We start from the raw sequence: 21,209 nt of genomic DNA, 5'->3' as shown, positions 1-21,209 counted from the left end.
CAATTCAAGGACCTCACCTAACAGTTTAAGATTTTAAGTTGAATGATTCTTTGAGATGGTATAAGAGCCATTTTGACTAAATTGTTTAGTATTTGGTCCTCGTTACCCCTATTATAATTAAATAAATTTCAGCATAAGGTATGGGTGGGCCTGTGCTTCTTCATGCTTCAAGTCCAAGCCTGTGAGGGGGCATGTTATAGAATATCAACTTATTCAACGACCTCACCTAACAGCAAACGAAGCCTGCCCACCAAAGTTTCAGTGTTTATGTGGAGGTTCCTTCATGGCCCCTTACAACTGATGAACTTGTAATGAGAAGGAGTATCTATATCGTATATAAATGCCACTGCACTGGAGACCACAAAAAATTTGGAAATACTTCTCCAACTTGTTCAATATCCCCATAAACCAGTCTCAACACTTATTGATTGGGATAGGAATTGATGGAGGCAAGTAATTAAGGCTCAGTTTGGAAGGAGTACAAATACAAATATGTAGAGTGCAAAATAATATATTTTGTATTATTTTGTATGTATTTGCATTGTACATATTTGTATTTGTGTTGCTTCCAAATTGAACCTAAAGTGAAAAAATGCATTGTAGATTTAAGTGCTATCTAAAAGATCCCCAAAAATGATGACCTAAACAAATTTGTACTTCAAGTGCTTGATATCCTAATCAGAACCACGAGAAGAAGGAAAATAAGATGGGTCTCGTGGAAATTTCCTTCTCACTTTAGAATTAAATTAAATGTTGATGGTGCTAGTCATTGAAACCCGGGTGAAAGTGAAGAGGCCGGAATTATTAGAAATGTCAATGGAGAATTTTGTTCTGATTTCTACAATTACTATGGTGTTGCAACGTCTTTGCAAGCTGAATTTTTTGCTCTTCTTGATGGGCTTCTTTTATGCATCAGTGACGAAATTGTTAAAATAGAAGTGGGGATTGATAATGAATTTCTTGTTCAAATCATCAAAGGAACTGTCTCTCATCCTTGGTTAGTGGCTTACTCCTACAAAAGAATCAAGTAGTTTCTTACACCTTGAGAGAAGGAAAAAGATGTGTTGATTTCTTTGCAAATGCTGGTATTGATGCTAGATGCCATGTAGCTTTTCATACCATTTCAAATATTCCAATAATCTTAGAAAACTTATGCATGAGGGTTATATTAATACGCCTTTGTTGTGTATTGACTAGTTGAGTTTTAATGTGGTTTTCTTGTTTATTCTGGGTGGGTTTTGAGCGGTTAAGGTGAGAGCCTTCTGTTTTGGGCTTGGGGTAAGGCAAGCTATGTCCTCTCTTGTTCTTAATTTTCCTTTTGATAATGGTTAATAAAATTTGTAGGTGGCCTCCCCTTCACCTGGAGTAAACTTTGGGGTCTAAAATAAATAAAAAGAATAAGCATGACCTGAATAATACATCTGAAAAAATACAACACCCCTGACTAGTCACAATTAGTGAAAGTACATATACGAATTGAGAAGACAAAATTCTTCGGTCTATAGAGAGAAGCAATGTTTTAAAAAATGACCTGGAAATGGAACCACTTTGGCCTCCATTTTTTTGGGTCAGTAGTTCAACCATTTGGGTTGAACAGGCCAATCCGTGATGTCATAAATATATAAATATATTTAATATATATTAAAAATTAAAGATAGACAGAATATTAAATAAGTATAAGAAAAGATGATAAAAAAACAAGTAACAAATAAAATGAAAAAACTAGTACAATTGATGAAATATAATTCAATTTTAAATTTAATGATGAAAATTATAAAAAAATAGCAGAAAAATAAAAAAAAATGAAGACAAATAAAGAAAAAGTGTAGAAACTTAGCATACATACATAATATACATAATCTAATAATCACATTGATTAAATAAAAAAAGTACAAGAGTCAAGAATTAAAACTTAAAAGACTGAAAGCTATTTTTATTAACAAAAATGGCTAAAAAATATAAAACTCAGAAAAATCAAATTGCAAAAAATACAAACCAGAAAAATATAAAAGTACAAAACCAGAAAAAAAGTGAAGGATGCCTTTTATTAGTACCAGAAAAATCTAAAAAGTAAAATTAGAAAAGTGTAGAAAACACACAAAAAAAAAAGAAAAAAATTAAAGAATACAGAAAAAGTGCAAAAAATTGTATAAAAGTTTTGCATACGTGATGCTATCCTCTATATATTTATCACATATTTACAATAATTAAATAGAAACAAATACAACTAAGAAGAATGTAAAAACAAGAGTAGGCATGCATTCATTTGAACTTATCTATAAATCAATTTGCTAAAAGTATTAAACAATTAAGTAGAAGCATGTATCCATATTTATATAAAAAAATAGAAGCATGTATCCATCTAAATTCTAAGATCTAAGTTTCAAAATAAAATGACTTTATGCTTGAAAATAACTCCATACCTATTATGTGATCATATCTTCATGCTTGAAAAGAACACCATACTTGAGTTCTTGAGTTCATGCTTGAGTTCCTTGTGCTTCAAAGTAGAAACTTGAGTTCTTTGTTAAAAAAAGTAAGAAGACAAAAGAACAATTAAAAGTGCAAGGGTGAAAAGCTATAATATGTGAATTCATGCATCCATAAACTACCATAAAATAAGATACAATGACAAAACATTAAATTAAGTAAACATTCCAAGTATGCATACACTATAAGAAATTACATTTCTAGCGGTAGTTTTCGACTTGGCTATTTGGCATTTACTGCTAGAAATGCTGATCTTTAGCGGCAGTTGGTGTGTTCAGAAGTGTGTCGTTAACCACTTCAGAACATTAGTTTAAATATTTATAAATTTTTTCGATTCTCAAGTAACTACTAACGCAGTAAAATGATGAAAATGGGTCGTATCCACAGAGAAGCGAGGGAAAAATTAATATGTACTCAAATCCGGACAAGAGAACACAAGAGGGAAGTGCAGAAATATAAAAATTAATTAATTAAACTGAAAAAGATAGAATTCAAACATTGTAGAAATTAAAAGTGCAGAAAAATAAATAAATGAAGGAAATGAAATAAAAAAAATCTGTAATCCGATCAGAGGTAGTAGTCTCCGGATCTCTCCTTTGACTCTCGAACTTCTCAAGGTAGGCCTTCCGTCTTACCTTGCCGAATTCCAGATCTATAGAAAAGAAAACGAAGATCAAACAGAATGAAAATAAATTGCAAAAAGGAAATAACGAAGCTAGAATTGAAAGAATAAAAATTAAATCTAAGACTAATGGTTGGGATCCGAATCCAGAGGTGGCAGTAGTGGCTTTGGCGAACTACAAGTAGGAACCCCTCCTCTTGCCTGGGCGTCTTCTTCTTCCTCTACCCTTGAACTTCTCAAGATCAGCCTTTTGTCTTACTTGGGGGTAGAATCCAACCCCTTCTCAGGAGCCCTTGGGTCCTTTTTATAGAGAAGGATTGACACAATTGGAATTAGAGAGAAAGAGAGGAGTGGCAGCTGGGTTTTAGCAAAGATATGGGCGCCCTAGGGTTTCTAATGTAGGGTTAGGATGGTTCTGGGTTGACCCTAAGGCTTAGAAGAGAAGGAGAGGGCACCCAATATTATGTAGGGATGAGATTTGGGCGCCGAGAAATGGAGGGTGGAGATTAAAGCGCCTAAGGTTGAAAGATGGAGATTAAAAGGAGTGGGTGACGCCCTAGAGTGGATGGTTGAGATAAAAAATGGAATTGAGGACTGAGATCTAATAACTAGGGCCTGAATGGTGAGGATTAGAAGTTAGGTGGCGCCCTAGTGTTAAAAAGCTAAAAAGAGAGTGCCCTAAAATGAATGGTGGAGATTAGAAGGGGCTGAGGTATTGAGAACATCCCTGCCAGGGTGGCTTGTCTCAGTTGCCATTTCCTCCCCACGAGGGGCCACCCCATAATGCCCCACAATACATCCCCGCCGTGTATTGAGAACATCTCCCGATAATGACATCATCAATTCTAGTACTATCATTGGGAGATGTTCCCAATACATGGCAGAGATATTCTATGGGGGCCCCTTGTGAGGAGGAGATGTGATATCGGTCGTAAGCATGACTTGGGGTTTCTTTTGACATGATACAAGTTTCTTCATGAGTTTAGAGGTGGGATATGGAAGTTTTGAGCTACTTGGGACGTGAAGGGGAGGGGGTATTCTATAGGCTATTAGGGGTAGAGTTCTCTCCCTAGGTTAGATTATGTATCCTGAGTGTGAGAAAGGGAGCTAAGGGAAATCAAAAGCTTAGGTTTAAAGAGTTTTTGGAGGAAGATTGATTGAGGGAAGGGGCTGTCAAGATAAATTTGAGAGAGGTCTTCTCAATCAATCAAGACAATAAGTGGAAAACTTCACCAATTTACCTAAATTGGACATTTCAATTTTAAGTGATTGGCTTGATTGAATATTGGAGGCTCTTTAACTGGTTAAAATTCAAATTTCATGATGGTTTTAGAGGCTGGGAGAAAAATTTGGTCGTGAGGGTCCCTAGCTTCGAAGTTATAGTGAAGATGATTCCAAATAAAGGGCTTGAATCGAGTTTATCTTCGGGTCTCAAGATGGAGGGGTTAACGATGTCGGAATTGGATAATCTTGGCACCATTGGACTCAAAATTTAAGTCTCTATCCATATAGAAGGTTGGATTTCATATTTCATGTGGGATAAGGTTCAGAATTACAAATGGTCCTGATTTGACGATTAGAATCGATTTCGGCTTCAGGTCTTTTGATGAAGGGATAAACGATGTCGGATTTGGGTGATCTTAGTGTCATTGGATTTGGATTTTTGGGATATATGTACCTATTGTGTTGGATTTATGATTTTACATGAAATGAGGTTCATGATCAAAATGATTGATCGGATGGTCGAAATTGGTTTTGGCTTTGAGTCTTAAGATGAAGGGGTAAACGGTGTCGGATTTGAGTGACCTTGGTGTCGTTGGATTTAGATTTTTGAGATCTATGTACCTATGGTTTTGGATTTATAATTTGACATGAAATGAGGTTTAGGATCAAATGATTCCAATCGAACGATTGAAATCGGTTTTGGTTTCGGGTCTTAGGATGAAGGGGTAAATGGTAGATTTGAATTTTTGAGCCCTATGTACTTATGAATTCAGATTTCTGATTTGACATGAAATGAGGTTCAGGATCAAAATGACTGATGAAACGATTGGAATTGGTTCCAACTTCGGGTTTTAGGATAAATGGGTAAATTGTATCGAATTTAGGTAATTTTGGTGTCTTTGAATTTGGACTTTCAGGCTAAAAAACAAGGGTAGAAATGGATTGTTAATAGGTTGGATCACTCCTTCTTTCAACATTCCTTTGATGATTTCTTCAATTTCCTTCTTTTGTAAGTGTGGGTACCGAGATAGGGTCTCACACTTACTAGTGGTGTCCCATCATGATCATGGTCTCATGGAGGGGGGGTGCCAATGGGCTAATCAAACACCGTCTCAAACTGATCTAATACTGACTAAATAGTGGGGTTGCTCTGAAGAGAATTATTGAAACTTGAAATTACTTTCAATTAGAGTACAAAATACCTGACCTGGTTTAAACAACACCTTGGAGCCTCGACCAACTTTAATCATCTTCATCTCATGGTCTCAGTCCCTTCAATGTATGGTTACCCTGTTGGTCCCTAAACTGTAATGAGAGGGTGGCAAAATCCCGTAGGGATGGTCCTAAGGTTCCGGTCACTGGGTGCTAAGAATGGTATCATAATTAGATAATGGTAAAAGATAGAAATCTGCAATGAGTGTGGTAACTTGAACACGTACTGGGACATTCCTACTTCCAAGCTGATGGGAATTCGAGCTTTTTAGGTTAGGGAGGGATTTAAGAACTTGCAAGTGGATCCACTCTCCACTAGCACTAGAATGGGGTGTTGAATGAGAGTACTCCGTAGTTTTATGGACTGGACCCCGCTTCAGTCCAAAATCAATTTTGACAGATTAGACAGACCAACAAGACATGTTGGATTGGACCAATCGGGTCCAAAATATTTATTAGATTGGACTGGATTTGGTCCATCTGTAATAAATTTGTATTGGATTCGATTGGATTAAGCCAATATCCGATCCATTAATATAAGATAAGAATATAAGTGTCAGTGGACTGAGTTTGGGTTGAAACCAATCTAAATTAAAATGAATTTGAACATATTGGACGGTTTGGACATTGAATTGGAATGATCCAAAATATTTATTGGATTGGATTGGACCTGATCCATTTGTAATTGACTCATTGGACTAAGATCGGATTGGACCAAATCCAGTCCAATTGACACCCCTAGGACTGTAAGAAGATTTCTGGGTTGGCTTCCTCTGTTTTACTTTAGGGGGGGGTCTTCTTTTTCAGTCCCCTTTCCTCATCAATCATCACTATCTAAAAAGGTTTCGACCTTACAACTGTGTTAAGGTAAGTAGTGCTTATGACAATTGTAACAAAGTCCTTTCTCCCATCAATTACAAACCTCAACCGGAGTCAGGTGCTTAACTTCTAGCATGGGGGTATTTTCATTTCATGGTGGGATAACAAGCTTTGGCTAGATTGGCTCTCCCCTCACTGCCTTACCCTACACATTCCATTCCTCTTCTTCAAGCATAGTTAGACAGATGGCCATGGTCAGTGCTGAACGCTTTGGTTTTTCTCTATCATGAGTGGTTGTTATGTAACAGTCAAGAGCTGCGATTTTGGTGACATGGCGAGAACTTCTTCTCAAGGCATATTTGCAACCACACAAAATTCATCTTTTGATATTTGAGTAAAAATATATTTATTTTCTAAGTAAAAAAAATCATCTTTTGATATTTGAGTAAAAATATATTTATTTTCTAAGTAAAAAAAAATTAATCTTTTGATATTTGAGTAAAAATATATTTATTTTCCCAAGTAAAAAAAAATCATCTTTTGATATTTAATTATAATGAGACATAACCAATTTTATAAAAAAGAAATTCTAAATTTTCTTTTGTCATCTTCAGTTGTTATTATTCTACTTGTGACAAATTTAATTGGCACTAATCAATCTTCTTCCTCCTCCCCTACCCAAAACCCAAAAATGGATGTAAAATAAGTGGTTAGAATAGGTGGGATTTAGAGGGTGTTTGGTTCCGTGGGCGTTTATTCAATAAACGCTGTCACATAGGTGTCACTTCAGCAGTTCCCCTATTTTTCTCTTCCGTACAAACAGTTAGGCGTTTTTCACTGTTATGTTGATATGGAGCGTAGTGGCGCCTAGTTGTCATAAACGGTTGTAATTATTATTTTTCTCGGTTTTACAAACAAATAAAGCATAAATGTTGAATGAAAAAACATAAGCGGAACCAAACACATACTTAGAGGTTGTTTGCAAATTGTATGATTTTGTTTCTTCAAAACAAAAATAATTGAAACATTAAAAAAACCAATATTTTCTTTTTTTTTGTTTTTTCTTAAAAAGATAACAAAAAAAATTTCAAGTGGCTTATTAGGACTAGTATAAATCAGAAATTGAGGGTGTTATTCTTGTTGTGTTCTTTCTCTCTCTCTAAATTCTACAATAAAAACAAAAAAAAAACAAATTGTGATCACAACTCAATTTGATTACTAAATTGGCTCCATAGTAGTTCAGCAGTCAAATTTATTTTACTGTATAGTTTAGGTAATAAAAGCTTTCTCTTACAAATTGTTAGAAAATAGGGAGAAATACAAATCAGCCCAGCCCAGAATTTACTAGGCCCAAAGTACAGGGAGAATGCATCCTGACCGTGAATTGATGCTAAATACACGGGCAGGATGTGGTTTATAGGGGATAGGACTAGTTGTAGGGGGGGGGGGGCTGGAATTCAGAATTCTGCATCGTATGTCTCCGTACTTTTCCCTACAAAATATCAGCTGGTTATTATTATTATAAGCATGGGACCTCAGACTATAAACATGGCCATGTTTGGTTTGCTGCTTCAATTTCAATTGCTATTCATTCCGAGCATGAATGAATAACATGAAAATGTTTCTTTACAATGTTCTTGCCATGAGCTTTATTATTTTTAGAATGAAAATTGATCTTGTTGCACAAAAAACTAAGTTAACCTGTATGGGATTGTTACAAACAGCCAAACTCTGGGTGGGCCCTAGTTAATAGGGTGCCTGCCTTGGCCAAACTAAAAGGTTATTAATTTGTAAGAATGAATAAAGAGTAACACATTTTTGACAGCTGTGGGATTTGAACCCACGCCCTTTTGGACCAGAGCCTAAATCTGGCGCCTTAGACCACTCGACCAAACTGTCAACTTTATTAAAGGTCAGTATCCAAATTTATAGTTATCATTTTCTTTAACCACCTCATTTTAGGGATTCTAAGGATTATTTTCAGAGCTTTCTGATTTTTTTTAGAAAATTATTTCTTAAAAAACCAGAAAAAAATATAGAAAATGAGCTACCACAAATTATCCATACTGAAAACAAGGTAGTGTTTAGATACATATGAGACTAAATAAACAGCCCCCACATCTAGTTTCATTTGTAACGTAATAGTGAGTCATAGATTTGTAAAGGAGAGACTGACGTTATTTCCATCTCCTTAAGCTTCATTAGGCTTCTTATGAGGATTGCCTACTATTCCGTGTTTGTTGAAGAGGTTACATGCATGTAGGGCTGCAAGTCAAGCCGGGTTGAGGCCAACTATAATCCAATCTTAAGTTCTAAATCCCCCAATCCTATTCATAGTCCAATCTGACCTTCAACCTGACCTACCCAACCCTAATCCTAGCCCTAACCCTAACTAAATTCCTTCAACCCTAATCCAACCCAAAGTCAACTTCGGGTTGGGTCCAACCCAACCTTCCAAAGTCTCCATTTGGAAGGAGTACAAATACAAATATGTAGAGCGCAAAGCCTTATATTTTGTATTATTTAGTATGGATTTGTACTGTACATATTTGTATTTGTACTCTTCCAAATTCAGCCTTAAGTACAAAATTCAGAAAAAAAAAAGTGTTTGAAATGACTACAGTTTATTATGATGACTTATAATAAATCTTTTATAGGTAGCAAGCTATGGGTGACAAACAACAGAGAGGAGATAAAGAATAAAATATGTTATCAAGGTTTTATTATTTCTAATTAGGATTAAGTGAAGTGATTATCTTAAGTGAAATAAATGATAATATGTGGTGGTGGCTATACAATTATCGTGCATCTAAACAAATCAATGTAAGATATATATATAGTCGGGTTCAGGTTGCCCAAGGGGTCAACCCTAACCCAGCCCAAAATAAAGTCGGATTCATAAATTTCAATCCTAACCCTAATCCGGACATCAACCCAACCCGACTTCATAAATTTCAGGTTGGATTCGGGCTAACCTGGCCCAAGTTGCAGTCTTACATGCATGGGTATCCTATGCAAATAAAACAAGGGCAAATATATTAAATTACCTTAAGTTTTAGGAAATTAACATAGCACCCCTTATTATTTAGAAATTGTCTTAAAGTACCTTTAAGTTGTAATTTACTAAATCATCCTATTGTCACGGTAATAAAAAGGCTACCAAGAGTGAACTCCCCATTGTCAATGGTGTCGCCTCTGTCTAACCAAGATTCTACCTTTTACAAGAAAACCCATATCTTTCCCAACCCAAGTATGTCCCTTCTACTAATTTCTAATCTCTTCTAACTGAGATTGTAATACGAACCTCTCTTTCCCAACTCAGGTATATCCCTTTCTACAGAATTCTAATTTCCCAAGACTATAGTACCGATTTAAATAATACATTGATAGAGTCAGTTTCTTTGCAGTTGGAATAACCAATTAAATACCTGACCATTGCCAAGTGATGGGAAATCAAGACAATTGGGCTTCACAGATCAATATGTTGGTTCAGACTATATACAGAGGTAATGTACAGAAAGAGGGGTGCTATCTACCATGAATGTAAGTTTTGAGAAAATAATACCCAGTTTCCTTCTCTCTTCATACCCTACTTTAATCATTCACATCCCTATTTCAATCATTCACATTCTTGATTAAAGCAAGACAGGAAGGCATGAGGTACACCCAGATTGAGTTTTTGAAATGGGCATAATCTTTGTTTGAACTTATACAAGCAAACTATTTTATAGGAGTTAAAATGTATCGAAACACTCCCAACAAATGGTATTTATAAAAAATCACAACGGGTTTTGATTGGTCCAAACTCTTCCAATATCATGTCTTTCTGATAGTACATATTTTTTCCTAGAAAAAGATGGAGTAAGTTATAGATAGCCACCTCAAGGTTCAAACTATCGATACGTATCGGCCCATATGTATCGTGCCAGTGGCTTCCCGATACGCCCCTAAAGGGGGTGTATCGGGGTTCTGACCGTTCAGGGGGTGGAGCCTTAAACTGGCCCCCCTGAACCAGTTTTGAAAAAAAAAATAAAAAAAGCAAAAAGAAAACACTATCGATACCGCCCGATACGCCCCTATCGACGTATCGGGCATATCGATATTTTGAACCTTGAGCCACCTTGTACTTAGGGGGTGGTTAGGGGTAGATATGAATCGAATTTTCCATGGTGTATTCAAGCTTGGCTAGTGAAAAGCACGATTCAGCTAGGTCTAAACCGAACTTCAAGTTGAGCTTGAGCCCAATGAAGTTCGATTCAGCTCGATATTTTGAACCTTATTTTCGACCTATTCAAATCAGACAGTCGAACTGGTAACCCACAACCCAGAAGCAAAAAATGGTTCAACCACCAAGTTGGTTTTTAAAATATTGTCCACTATCATATTATTATAAAGGAAAAATCTATGATGCCAGAAATACATGATACCAGAAAGGCTTTGAACAATCACAGCCCCTGTGAATTTTTTATGAAAATTCACTTGGTTACTACTTTTATTATGCTAGTTGTTGGTTGTAAGTTTCTCGGTATCATGCCTTTCTGGCACCATATTATTGCCAAATTATATGAACATTGAAAGTTTGAAGCCACAATCATAAAAGGAAACATAGACGGGACCGAGTAAAGACTGAAGAAAGAAGCATGAGATAGAAAAGAAGAAAGAAGACGGATGCAATAATAGGTAGTAGAATGTAGAAGGCAACAATTTCTGTAATGGGCCTTTTTTTGGTAACTAAGAGAGATGTAATGGGCATTACGTACAAAAGAATTTTCAACCTTTTAATAATGTATGTCGTAAGAGATCACTCCAGTCAAGAGAACTCATGTTTAGGGTGTAATCACCGCAACTCATACTCTGCTTCTATTCGTTTCATTTACGCTTGCCCACTAAATTCAGGGAGTACAGGCATACTCCTCTACAATCTTCACTTGAAGAAGGCCATTTTTAGTCATTTCAAGCATGCAAGGCCTTAAACGTTTCACAGCCAAACCAACTTGTGGGTCAGTTTGCTTCATTAACATCTTTCAAATTTGAACCACTTCCAGTTGGCATACAATCTTGCTTCATCATCAAAAGGAAGAACATCAGTTGGAAGGGGATCTAACTTACGAGTTGCAGAAACAGCTGGTAGCTTTTTCCTGTACATCTTTGCCATCTCTTCAGCCTCAGAGAATACTTTCTGCCAGTCATATGTGAAATTAGATAATAATATCAACATAGAAGTCAAAAGTTTGCAAGGAAAAATAATGTCATAACAAGATAGGGATGATAAACAAGAGGAGTAAGTACTCACCTCTTTATTTGATACAAACAAACCAGGCTCACTTTCAAGGTCCGCTATACTGCAAGCAACAACAAAAATTATCTTTAGAAACCCTAGCATTAAAAAATGTCTTCATACAAATAAAGTTTGTAATAACTATGTTTTGAATTCCTCAATGAAACTCTTTGACATGGTCCAAGGGTCATGGCAGAATTGGACAATAGGGCTTGCAAGAAGGAAAATCACTTGAGACAATGATAGTGGCTGTATGTCCAATACTATGCATGTGATATAAAGAAATTACATAAAACAAAGGGCATGCAGAAAAAAGGAAGAGCGTCATATGCCAAAATTTAAAAAAAAAAATTGTTGCCTCATCAATCCTTGAAGGTTATGTGTCTATTATATGCAGTAAAGTGTATTTGGAAATCTGGACCAGCAACATATGGCAATACTTTTTTTTTTCTTGTTGGTAACACAACATATGGTAATTGCACAAGTTCATGCCCTTCCGAATTAATAGCATATCCTTGATCATATAAGTAGAAGGAAGCATTTAAAGTACTGACATTGATAAACTCTGGAAAAGCAAATTGAGTTTCTCTGCTGATGCACTTTAGGGATGACGCATCATAATCAATTCTAAAACTACTGTAGTAGAATTGCGGTCTATAGCCCTAGTGGTTAAAAGCAACCATAGTAGTCAACATTAGTAGAACTACTTGGTTGTCCCATGTCATCTTACCCATACTAGCAACTTTATTTTGCAGAAACAAGTTGCACAAAAAAAAAATATATGTATGTAGTAGCCATAGTGACAATTTCATATTGCATGGTTGAGCTATTCATAGAAAGATGAAAAGAATAGTCAATTTTATCCATTGTAAAATCGCATAGAAGAATGAAGTACGGACATTTTCAATATCAAATAGTTTTACTTCTCCCAAGAAGCATGGGTATTATCTTGAAGTTAGTCATTCAAGTTCTATGTTCATTAAAGATAGGGATGGCAACGGGCAGGTTTGGGGAGGGTTTTTTAAATTCTAGACCCTACCCACCCCTCTAAACCTCCCAACCTGTACCCATCCTAAAACCCATAGCAGGTTGGATTTTTAGAATCCAAACCCTCCTTGCACATGAAAATGCAAAACCCTCACTGACCCGAGTCCGGATCTGCTCCTCATAGATCGCTCCTCACACTAACCTCACAACACATCTCAGCCACATGTCAGGAACATCTCCCACACTTTGTATTGTTATTCGTGGGAGATTTTCCCAATACACGGTGGGATGGGGCTGTGAGGTCAGTGTGAGGTGCACTCAGTGAGGAGCAAATCCCGATTCCCCCGACCCTACCCTTCCCACATTTTAAGGGTGGGGCAGGTTGAGTTTAGAACCTGCATCTAATTTCCTATTATTTCCTGTTATACATAAACAATAAATAAGTAAAATGACATGATAACACATCAAAATTTCCAATTATTTGATTAAGTAAATAACACATAAACTATCAATTATCCTTCACTAAATTTCAAAATGTTATTAAAATCAACACCTAATATATTAAGTTCACATGCTTTCTGACAATATGCAGGTCGGCAAGGGTTGGGTATAGCCTAATACCATATCATACCCATACCCATACAGGTTGTAAAATCCCGAAATCCATCCCCGCCCCAAAATCTGTCCATCAAGCAAAGTGGGTACTGGGTAGAGGCGGGTACCCACCGGTAGACCTGTTCATGGGCTGGGCTTTGAGCCTGACTTTTTTTTTTTTTTAACTTCTGGCTTTGAGCCTGAATTTACACTATGTCAGACTCAAGCTTCAGGCTGGGCCCATTCAAATTTTGTTGAAAGCCAAGCCCGAGCCTGGCCCATGAACAGGTCCACCCACCGAGTAGGGTAGAAATTGCCATCCCTAATTAAAGAAGTGAAAACCTTCCATAAAGATTCTCATCTTCGGCCTCTATTATTGGCTTTGAAAATAATGTAAGAAGAAAAGTCTTCAGTAGCAATTTAATCATGGCAATGTTGAATGAAGTCATGAAAGATATTTACATTCACAGGAGTTTTAAAAAGACAGAATAAAATTGAAATGAGTTCTCAGAAAATCAAGAGGGAGTTAAAATTTTGGTATATAAAATAAAACATAAGTGACACCCCAAAAATCTTAAGTTTCTTAGAAGCTCTGCTGGTATTTGTGATTGATGAGAATGGCAACTGATAGATATAACAAGAGATGATATCCTATAGGTGAACACAGTATTGAAAAGGTCATTACCCAATGTCAGTCTCAGCTACATGAATCCGGTCCTAACCTTTGGTATATTTTTGCAAAAAGTGGCTGTTCTCAGAATCAAACCAGTATTCTCATGCTTGCCAGACTGAGATTTTGCCATTAAACCTAGTAATGACCCCTATATCCAATTATTAGCCCTTGAATTCTTTTTTACTACTTCAATCAATACCCCTTTTAGTCTGCCCCTTCTTCTTCTAGACCCTTCCAACTTGTAACGGATCACTTCTTCTCAGTGGTGCTGTAGGTGTTTTTTTTTTTTTTTGTGTGTGTGTGGGGGGAGGGGGGTGCTGTAAAATCAGTTCTATTGATGATTAATAAATCACCAACTAAATGCAGTTGCAAGATTGTTCAATTTTTCCAATTCTTTGGAAGTAAAATTCAGATTAAGATCCATTAAACTCCTTACTAGAGCTCCCAAGGGTGTTCACAGGCTTTCTTTTTAGTTTATTATACATAATTTCTTTAGTTTAGTGTTATCTGTAGATGAATTCATTCACTCATATTTCTTGCAACCATGAATCTAAGAGTGATGTTTTATGACTAATCTGAAATACCTAAATTTATCTAGTTGTTAGTGTGACAATCATCTAAGCAAAATTATAAAGGGTAGACCAGTGCACGAGCCTCCCACCAATGCAGGATCTGGGGAGAGACAGATGTATGCAGCCTTATCCCTGCACATACAGAGAGGCTATTTCCAAGATTTGAACTTTGACCGCCCAGATCGTAATGGAGGAACCCAACCATTAAGCCAAGGCCCACTCCTCCATTTAAGCAAAACTATGTGGTGTCATAAATAATACATCAACTCAAACAGGAAGCTGTAGCAAAATTAATCCTTGTTTACCTCAATGATATTTTGTCAGGAAACATTGATTTCACCACTAGAACTTTAACTTTTTCATTCACTGTTAACAAGTCATCTACAGAAGTAATTCGTTCACGAGTAATGTTTGAGATATGCAGCAATCCACTGCAAGCATAGATAAGGTGTAAGATTACAATGCAAACATAATTTTGTTGAAAAATTGCGGAAAAGTAAAAAGAGACAATCAAGTTATGTTCAATTAAAGCCAACCTCTAATAAACACCAAAAAGTACTATTTGTAAGAAAGATCTATGCCAGTTTTAGCTTAGCAACTCAGATTGATTTGGAGTCTATTGATTCTCATACTCAAGTTAGCTGCGCATACTTGATCTAAAATGCTTAAAGGCCAAGAGTTGCACTGTAAAATTTATAAATGAAGTTTATTGATTTAGAAAATGAAAATGAAGTATGTCAATCTAGAAAAGAAAAGGATGAAAATGGGCCTCTGAAAACCAGCAACCAAAAACTATATTAATAAATGCACATTTTTACCATTTGTTATAATTTACTTTTGATGTATAGAGGGTTATCTTTTCCATGGTTTCATCGTCATGACCATGTAAATCATTTTGTATATCTAGGGTCAACCTTCTTAACCTTATATTAATACATGACATTCTTGTCATTTGTCAATTAAAACAAAGAACTATTCATACATCACTAGTAAAAATGGGAATGTGAGCTACAAGGTAGGATCAATAAATCATTAGAGTGTTGGTTTCACATAGGAAAATAAACATGAAACGAAACAATCGAAACATGTAAACAGTGAAGGGTAGAAGCTAAAAGTTATTAATTACAATGGAGAAGCATATATACTTTGCATTTGTTGTGACTTGTAATCAAGTAGTTGTTTAATATAAGATGCCATTTTGTTGTTATGACCATGAACCATACTTCATGCATCATTAACTAGATTGGAGACGAGAAAATACGGGACTTTTTGGATGGAGACAAATTACAGCACTTTTGACAAGAAAAGCTGTTTGGCATCTCAAGTCTGTGGAAAGATTGAAAGGCAACTATTTGGATGGAAATCCTGCATAGAAGAGTTTAGAGAATAAAATTTGTACATTTAATAGAGACTAAGGTAAGCTTTTATAATTTTGTTAGACCTGTGCTTACTGTACATGGATGTCATCTTGTGATCGTTGTATATATGAATATAGATCTCGTTCCTTTGTGATTTCATGTATAAATACTTATCAGAAAACAGAAAGGTATATATTAGTTTCTTTAGAAACTCAATGAATCTATATTTCTCCATTTAGCAAGTAATCTAATTTATCTCTCTCACCTTCTATTAGTCTCGCCTATTCTTATTTGTGCTCCATAAGGAAAAATTTTCCTCACCGTCCCTTCTAGCAGTGTTCCCTCTCGGAGGTATAGCATTTCCTGCAATGTTAGACACAGCACTGAATTTTAAAGAAGAAAAAACCGAACTAAACAAGATTTTAGAGCACAGATTAGGAAATAAAATGAGCTGACAATGACAAAGGGCTACAAGATAGGAGCTGACCCAAGCTTCTCTTTCGCTGATTATTAAGTCATTATTAGCTTCATCTATTCTAGTAATCCGTACAAATATCCGGCGACCCACCTATTCCACCAACAAACAATGTCCCATCATCAATGATCAATATAGTGAACAAGAAAAAGCCAAACTAATCTGTAGGAAAAGACAACAAGAAAAGTACTTCAAAAACTGCATGGACAGAATGCTGTCATAGGTAGTATACAAAGGCAAAGTATCACAAAAAAGGGGGAATTATTTTCATCTGTGCCAAAAAACTGCTTTTATAGTGTGTGCTTCCATCTCCCAACAAGCTCTGGGTTATAGATACTTAGTGAAGGAAAGATGAATAGAGAATGCTGAAAAAAATAAATCTTGCAGGTAGAACTTATAATGTTCTACTTAAGTTATTTAGACTGTTTGGTTTGAAAGAAAAGAAGGCAAGGGAAAAGAAAGGATCAAAGGAAGGGAAAACTTTAATATTCCTCTTTCTTCCCCTACCCTTCTTTTCTTTCAAACCAAAAGAGCCTTAAGATATGGTCTTATAAAAACCTGTGTTTTATAATACATTATCTCAAAGTTGTCAAGGCGACAAGGCGCCCTTTGAGGCTCACCTCGCCTAATCGCCAAGCAGTTGTGTACCATGTATTGTAAAATATTTTTTTATTCTTTATTTTTTGACATTGTAATTGTAAAATAGATTAAACTAAAATATTCATTTTGTGTATTTATATACTAATTTGCCTTTATTATTTTCTTATTTGCTAGGATTTAATCAATACAAACTACTACTTTTTCTTTTCTTCTTTTCCTATAACAAAAATAAGGGTTCAGCCCCTATATTTTTTGAATTTTCTTTTCCTTCATTTTTTTCTTCTCATGAATATGTTGATTTTCTATACTTTAACATGAACTCTATACTTTTCTTATGAAAATTATGAATAATTATTAAGGAAATATGGCTATTGTACCTAGGAAACTACCCTAGGATCTATATTTTCTATATAAAAAAATCCAGTCGCCACCCCTGATGCCCAGCCTCGCCTTGGCGCCTTGAAAACTATACATTATCTATATCAAATACTTACAGGTTACAGCAAAGGCTTAGTCCATCAGATAATTCTCCATGCTGATGCATGAATGAAACAAACGAGCTTATCGGGAGAAAGAACACTGTGATCTAAATTGTGACATAAGAGAGAATGACATAACCATGGAAAGAGTAATGACCAAAGAGAGTTAATTAATTTACATTTTCTTTCAACTCTGTAAAGTTGTTAACTCTACCCATCAGCTCAGCTTTAGGAAGAAATGCTCGCAAACCCTGACAAACCCAACCGTTAGAAATGCAGCCAATTGCAAGGAAGTACATTAAAACAGATGGAGAGCATTAAGTGAAAGCAAACCTCAATTCTTGTAAGGAGACCACCCGTGTTCCACTCTGTGATTTTAACTTCTATGGGCTCATTTAGCTGTTCTATCTGAAGAAAAAAAAATAGCAATATCATGGTTAACTACATACATCCAATAGGCATTGTATACGTATTCCAGAAGTGAGCTTTAGCTAATATCAAGGAACTGACTTGGTTCTCATGAATCATACTAATACTTCCTCAGTTTCTTTTTCCCAAATTCTTCAATTGAAAATATAAGTAAGAGGAATCCGATTGTAAGCAAAACCCAGGAAGAAGATAGAAATACAATGAAGGAAACAAAAAAAGTGAGAAGAGAACCTGCCTCACTCGATGCCATGCCACCCGCCGAAAGAGTCGTCTTGTGGACAGCAAAGGCCGTCCACTAAGTGTTCGTCCGAGTACCTCAGCAAAGAGAACAGTCCCTGTCTCGACTACAGGTCTCCCTGGTACTGGTTCCCCGCTCATTGCATCCTCATCCTGGACAATTCCCATCTTCCCACGAACCATAAACTCCTCGGAATCCTTTTCCATGTCACATAATAGATAGGGTAGCTCTTGGTCATAGAGAGGGAGCACTTCTTTAGTCAGCATTGTACCCAAAAGGTCTGCTCCGACGTTCACATCGAGCTTATTCTCATTGCCCGACACAACTACACCGACGACAAAATCACCCGGTTTTGGCTCGTAATACTCGACACTGACCTTCTTGTTTTCCTCTTTCTCCTCCCGCTCCTCTTCGCTAACCTCTTCATCAGTTACTTCTAATTCACTCACTTCCCCTTGCTCTAACGAATCTCTAGCCTTGAAAAACTTCAAAAAGGGAGCTAAAGCCTCATCTTCCTCAGGCTTACGAGGTTCAGCAACTTTTTCTTCTTCGACAGAAGCATTTCTTACGGTTATCAGAGCAGGCTTTCCGAGCAATTCAAGCTCTTCCATTTCTTCAAGTCTCTCACTTTCGGGCTTATTTGAGACCTGGGTACCCCGGGAAGTTTCAAATTCATCATTGGAAGAGCAAAGGAAGACATGGGTTTTTCTACAAAATGGAGATTTCGGAAGGAAAACTAGATTTTTGGGAGACCCTGTGACGGATACGGAGAAGAGCGTTGGGGTCTTTGAAACCACAAATTTGGGGGTACTTGAATTTTCTCTATTCTGAATGATTTTTCGAGCAGCGCTGAAGTTTAGCGGGACGGAAGAGCTCAAGAAGTTGAGGCACTTACAGGGCTGATGAGGGCCTGGCATCTTATCCTGCTTAATGCGCAGGTCATGAGCTTTGCCTCTCTGCTGAATTGAAATCTTTTCTATCTTTACCCGTGGGCCGTGGCCTCTCGCTCTCTTATACGGCTTCCTTTTGGATAAATTGCCAAAACCTCCCTTGCAGTTTTTGTAAATTGCTAAAACTTCTCCTGAAATTTGATACTTTCATCATCTCATAACTTTCTAACACAGTTTCAACTTGCAATTAGACATCTCTGCCCCACAACGTCCCGCCCCACAGCACAACCCCGCCGTATATTGAGAGCATCGGGACGTTCTGCGGGGATGTTCCATGGGGGATTGTGGAGCGGGACGTTGTGGGTCGGAGATGCTCATCCAACAAGAGCGTGAAAATGTCTAAAATATTCAGATGATTATTTTTGGCTAAAATATTTATTTTCTAAATTTTCTCTTTAAGTCTTTGTATCACTTCAAATCCTTTTTCCAAATTTATATTTCATATCAATAAGATAAAGCTGCAACTTTAAACTCTTTTTCTTTTTTTTTGTTGTTTATAAAATTTGTATTATTTTTTCGTAAAAGCAGTCTCGGACATTTTAGGAATTTTCATGCTTTTTGTTAAAGGATTCGAATATTTAGGCATTTTTAGGCCTTTTGTTAAAGGGAATCTACTTCAAATCATATCAGAAAATTCAAGAAAAATAATTGCAATTACCAAACTTGAACAAAAGTTAAAAAAACGGTTAAAAAATTCAAGAGGGAGGTTTCAGCAATTTACTCGTTATTTTGGTGTAGATCGCAGAATTCTTTTGTCTATCAAGCAGATAATTTAATTGGGCCTTGCTAATTCCACAATCACTCAACCCATCCTGCCATTTGGCCAGGCCTCAGGCTTGGGCCACTATTACATGCCCAATCTATTCGGGCTTTGATTTTTGGGCCAGAAAAAGACGGGCCCAAAAAGTTGGAATGACAAAACCTACAAATTCTTTGGTCTGGGGGTTGATCATATCATCTAGAAAACCAACCCCAACCTATTAATTAGTTGGGCATGGACCCTTGTCCGTGGTTTATATCAATCTTTTGTGCACAATAGACGCGCATGAGCTCTGTACACTTGGGCTGTGTTTGATTTGAAGGAAAATGTAGGAAAAAGAAGAAAAACGTAGGAAAATCTTTATAAATCTTGTATAGATTTTCCTATGTTTCCTTCCTTTCCCTACTTTTTCCTTCAAACCGAACATAACCTTAAAGCATTAACCAATACTAATTGAGATAATAAAAGGGTATTACGGTTACCTGGTCTAATACTAACTACAATTGCTAATTGTCCTTAAATCGAAACAAAGACCATTTATCGAACAGTTGTTAACTAGTCTAAATTATATTAAATTCAAGCTCTTTATTGAGGAATTGTAACTGCTCAAGTGCTCTAAATCTTCTCTCTCTAGTCTCTATGTATAACTTCATCTCCTTTGCATCTTTCCAGTGTCTTTGAAGAAAAGGAAAGCAAATCTCTGATCTCTCAAGCTAGTCTTCCCTCTTGGCATTTCAACTGCTCGAGCAATTAATTGTCTACAAGATGAAACCCATTCTGTTGCTAATTCTCGTGCTGGTGACCGTGCCGGCGACGACATTGACAGCGGTGAAAGCCAGAGTAGCAATTGGATCACCCTCACCACAACCTGTGGACCTCAATTCCGTGCTGAAATGTTGGCACTATGTTGGGGAGCCTCAAGTTGTTAGCAACATCACTACTTTCCTCTTCTATGGGAACACTACGCCTCATTGGAACACTTGTCAGGGCCTTAACAACCTGCCCTCTATCTGCTGGCCTAACATGTTCTACATTAAGCCCAATAGGTCTCACAACCCTCCTATTAGAAATATCCTTGCACTTAGGAGTTACTGCCTTTCGCACCCCACACCCCCCACGCGTTCTTAAGCCTTCCTATCTCAGTTCTCAGAGAGTAACTTCATGTATAGAAGAAGAAGAAGAAGAATAAGATGAAAAAGAAGATTTGTGCTTTTGTTGGTCATGGAAAAACAAAGTTTTTGTCTTCTCAGGCCAAGTTTTCTTTGTCTTCGTTTCTGCTCTGGGTAAAAGCATAACATCTCTGCCTTATCTTAGAATAGACCTCTCTAGTTCTACCTCTTTGGCAGATGCAAGCTTGCCCATAAACCCTAGTGTTCATTCATTATATGGAGCCCACTTTGTTGCCACTGTATAGGGCTGGCTCGAACCAATTTGTGCATTCCCACTTGG

At 36.6% G+C, this 21,209-nt stretch overlaps 1 protein-coding gene and 1 non-coding gene across 2 annotated transcripts; both read right to left on the bottom strand.

Annotated features, from left to right (window-relative positions):
- Positions 1-8,186: 8,186 nt before the first annotated feature.
- On the bottom strand, positions 8,187-8,266 carry TRNAL-UAG (transfer RNA leucine (anticodon UAG)). The gene has a single exon. It is a non-coding gene; the product is annotated as a tRNA-Leu (tRNA).
- A 2,747-nt stretch (positions 8,267-11,013) lies between these two features.
- PDE338 (Nucleic acid-binding proteins superfamily) lies at positions 11,014-19,310 on the bottom strand. Its single transcript, XM_010265545.3, has 8 exons — positions 18,044-19,310; positions 17,717-17,791; positions 17,563-17,634; positions 16,317-16,397; positions 16,095-16,192; positions 14,777-14,902; positions 11,661-11,709; positions 11,014-11,546 (listed from the first exon to the last, which is right to left on the bottom strand). Exons 1-8 carry the CDS (start codon positions 18,965-18,967, stop codon positions 11,382-11,384), a joined length of 1,590 nt encoding a protein of 529 aa, XP_010263847.1. The 5' UTR covers positions 18,968-19,310; the 3' UTR covers positions 11,014-11,381.
- Positions 19,311-21,209: the final 1,899 nt, after the last annotated feature.

This window comes from Nelumbo nucifera, chromosome 6, assembly GCF_055504915.1.
Source record: "Nelumbo nucifera cultivar China Antique chromosome 6, China Antique-T2T, whole genome shotgun sequence".
Taxonomy (NCBI): domain Eukaryota; kingdom Viridiplantae; phylum Streptophyta; class Magnoliopsida; order Proteales; family Nelumbonaceae; genus Nelumbo; species Nelumbo nucifera.
Note: the sequence above shows the minus strand (reverse complement) of the source record. Positions and strands in the feature narration are given on the sequence as shown.

What these genes read in the sequence shown, in the direction of transcription:
- PDE338 (XM_010265545.3), bottom strand. Translation starts at nt 18,967, where the DNA reads ATGCCAGGCCCTCATCAGCCCTGTAAGTGCCTCAACTTCTTGAGCTCT. An exon ending in TTACAGAGTTGAAAGAAAAT is followed by an intron (nt 16,398 to 17,562) that starts GTAAATTAATTA and finishes TTGGTGGAATAG; the next exon opens with GTGGGTCGCCGGATATTTGT. An exon ending in CCTGACAAAATATCATTGAG is followed by an intron (nt 11,710 to 14,776) that starts GTAAACAAGGAT and finishes TGTTGCTTGCAG; the next exon opens with TATAGCGGACCTTGAAAGTG.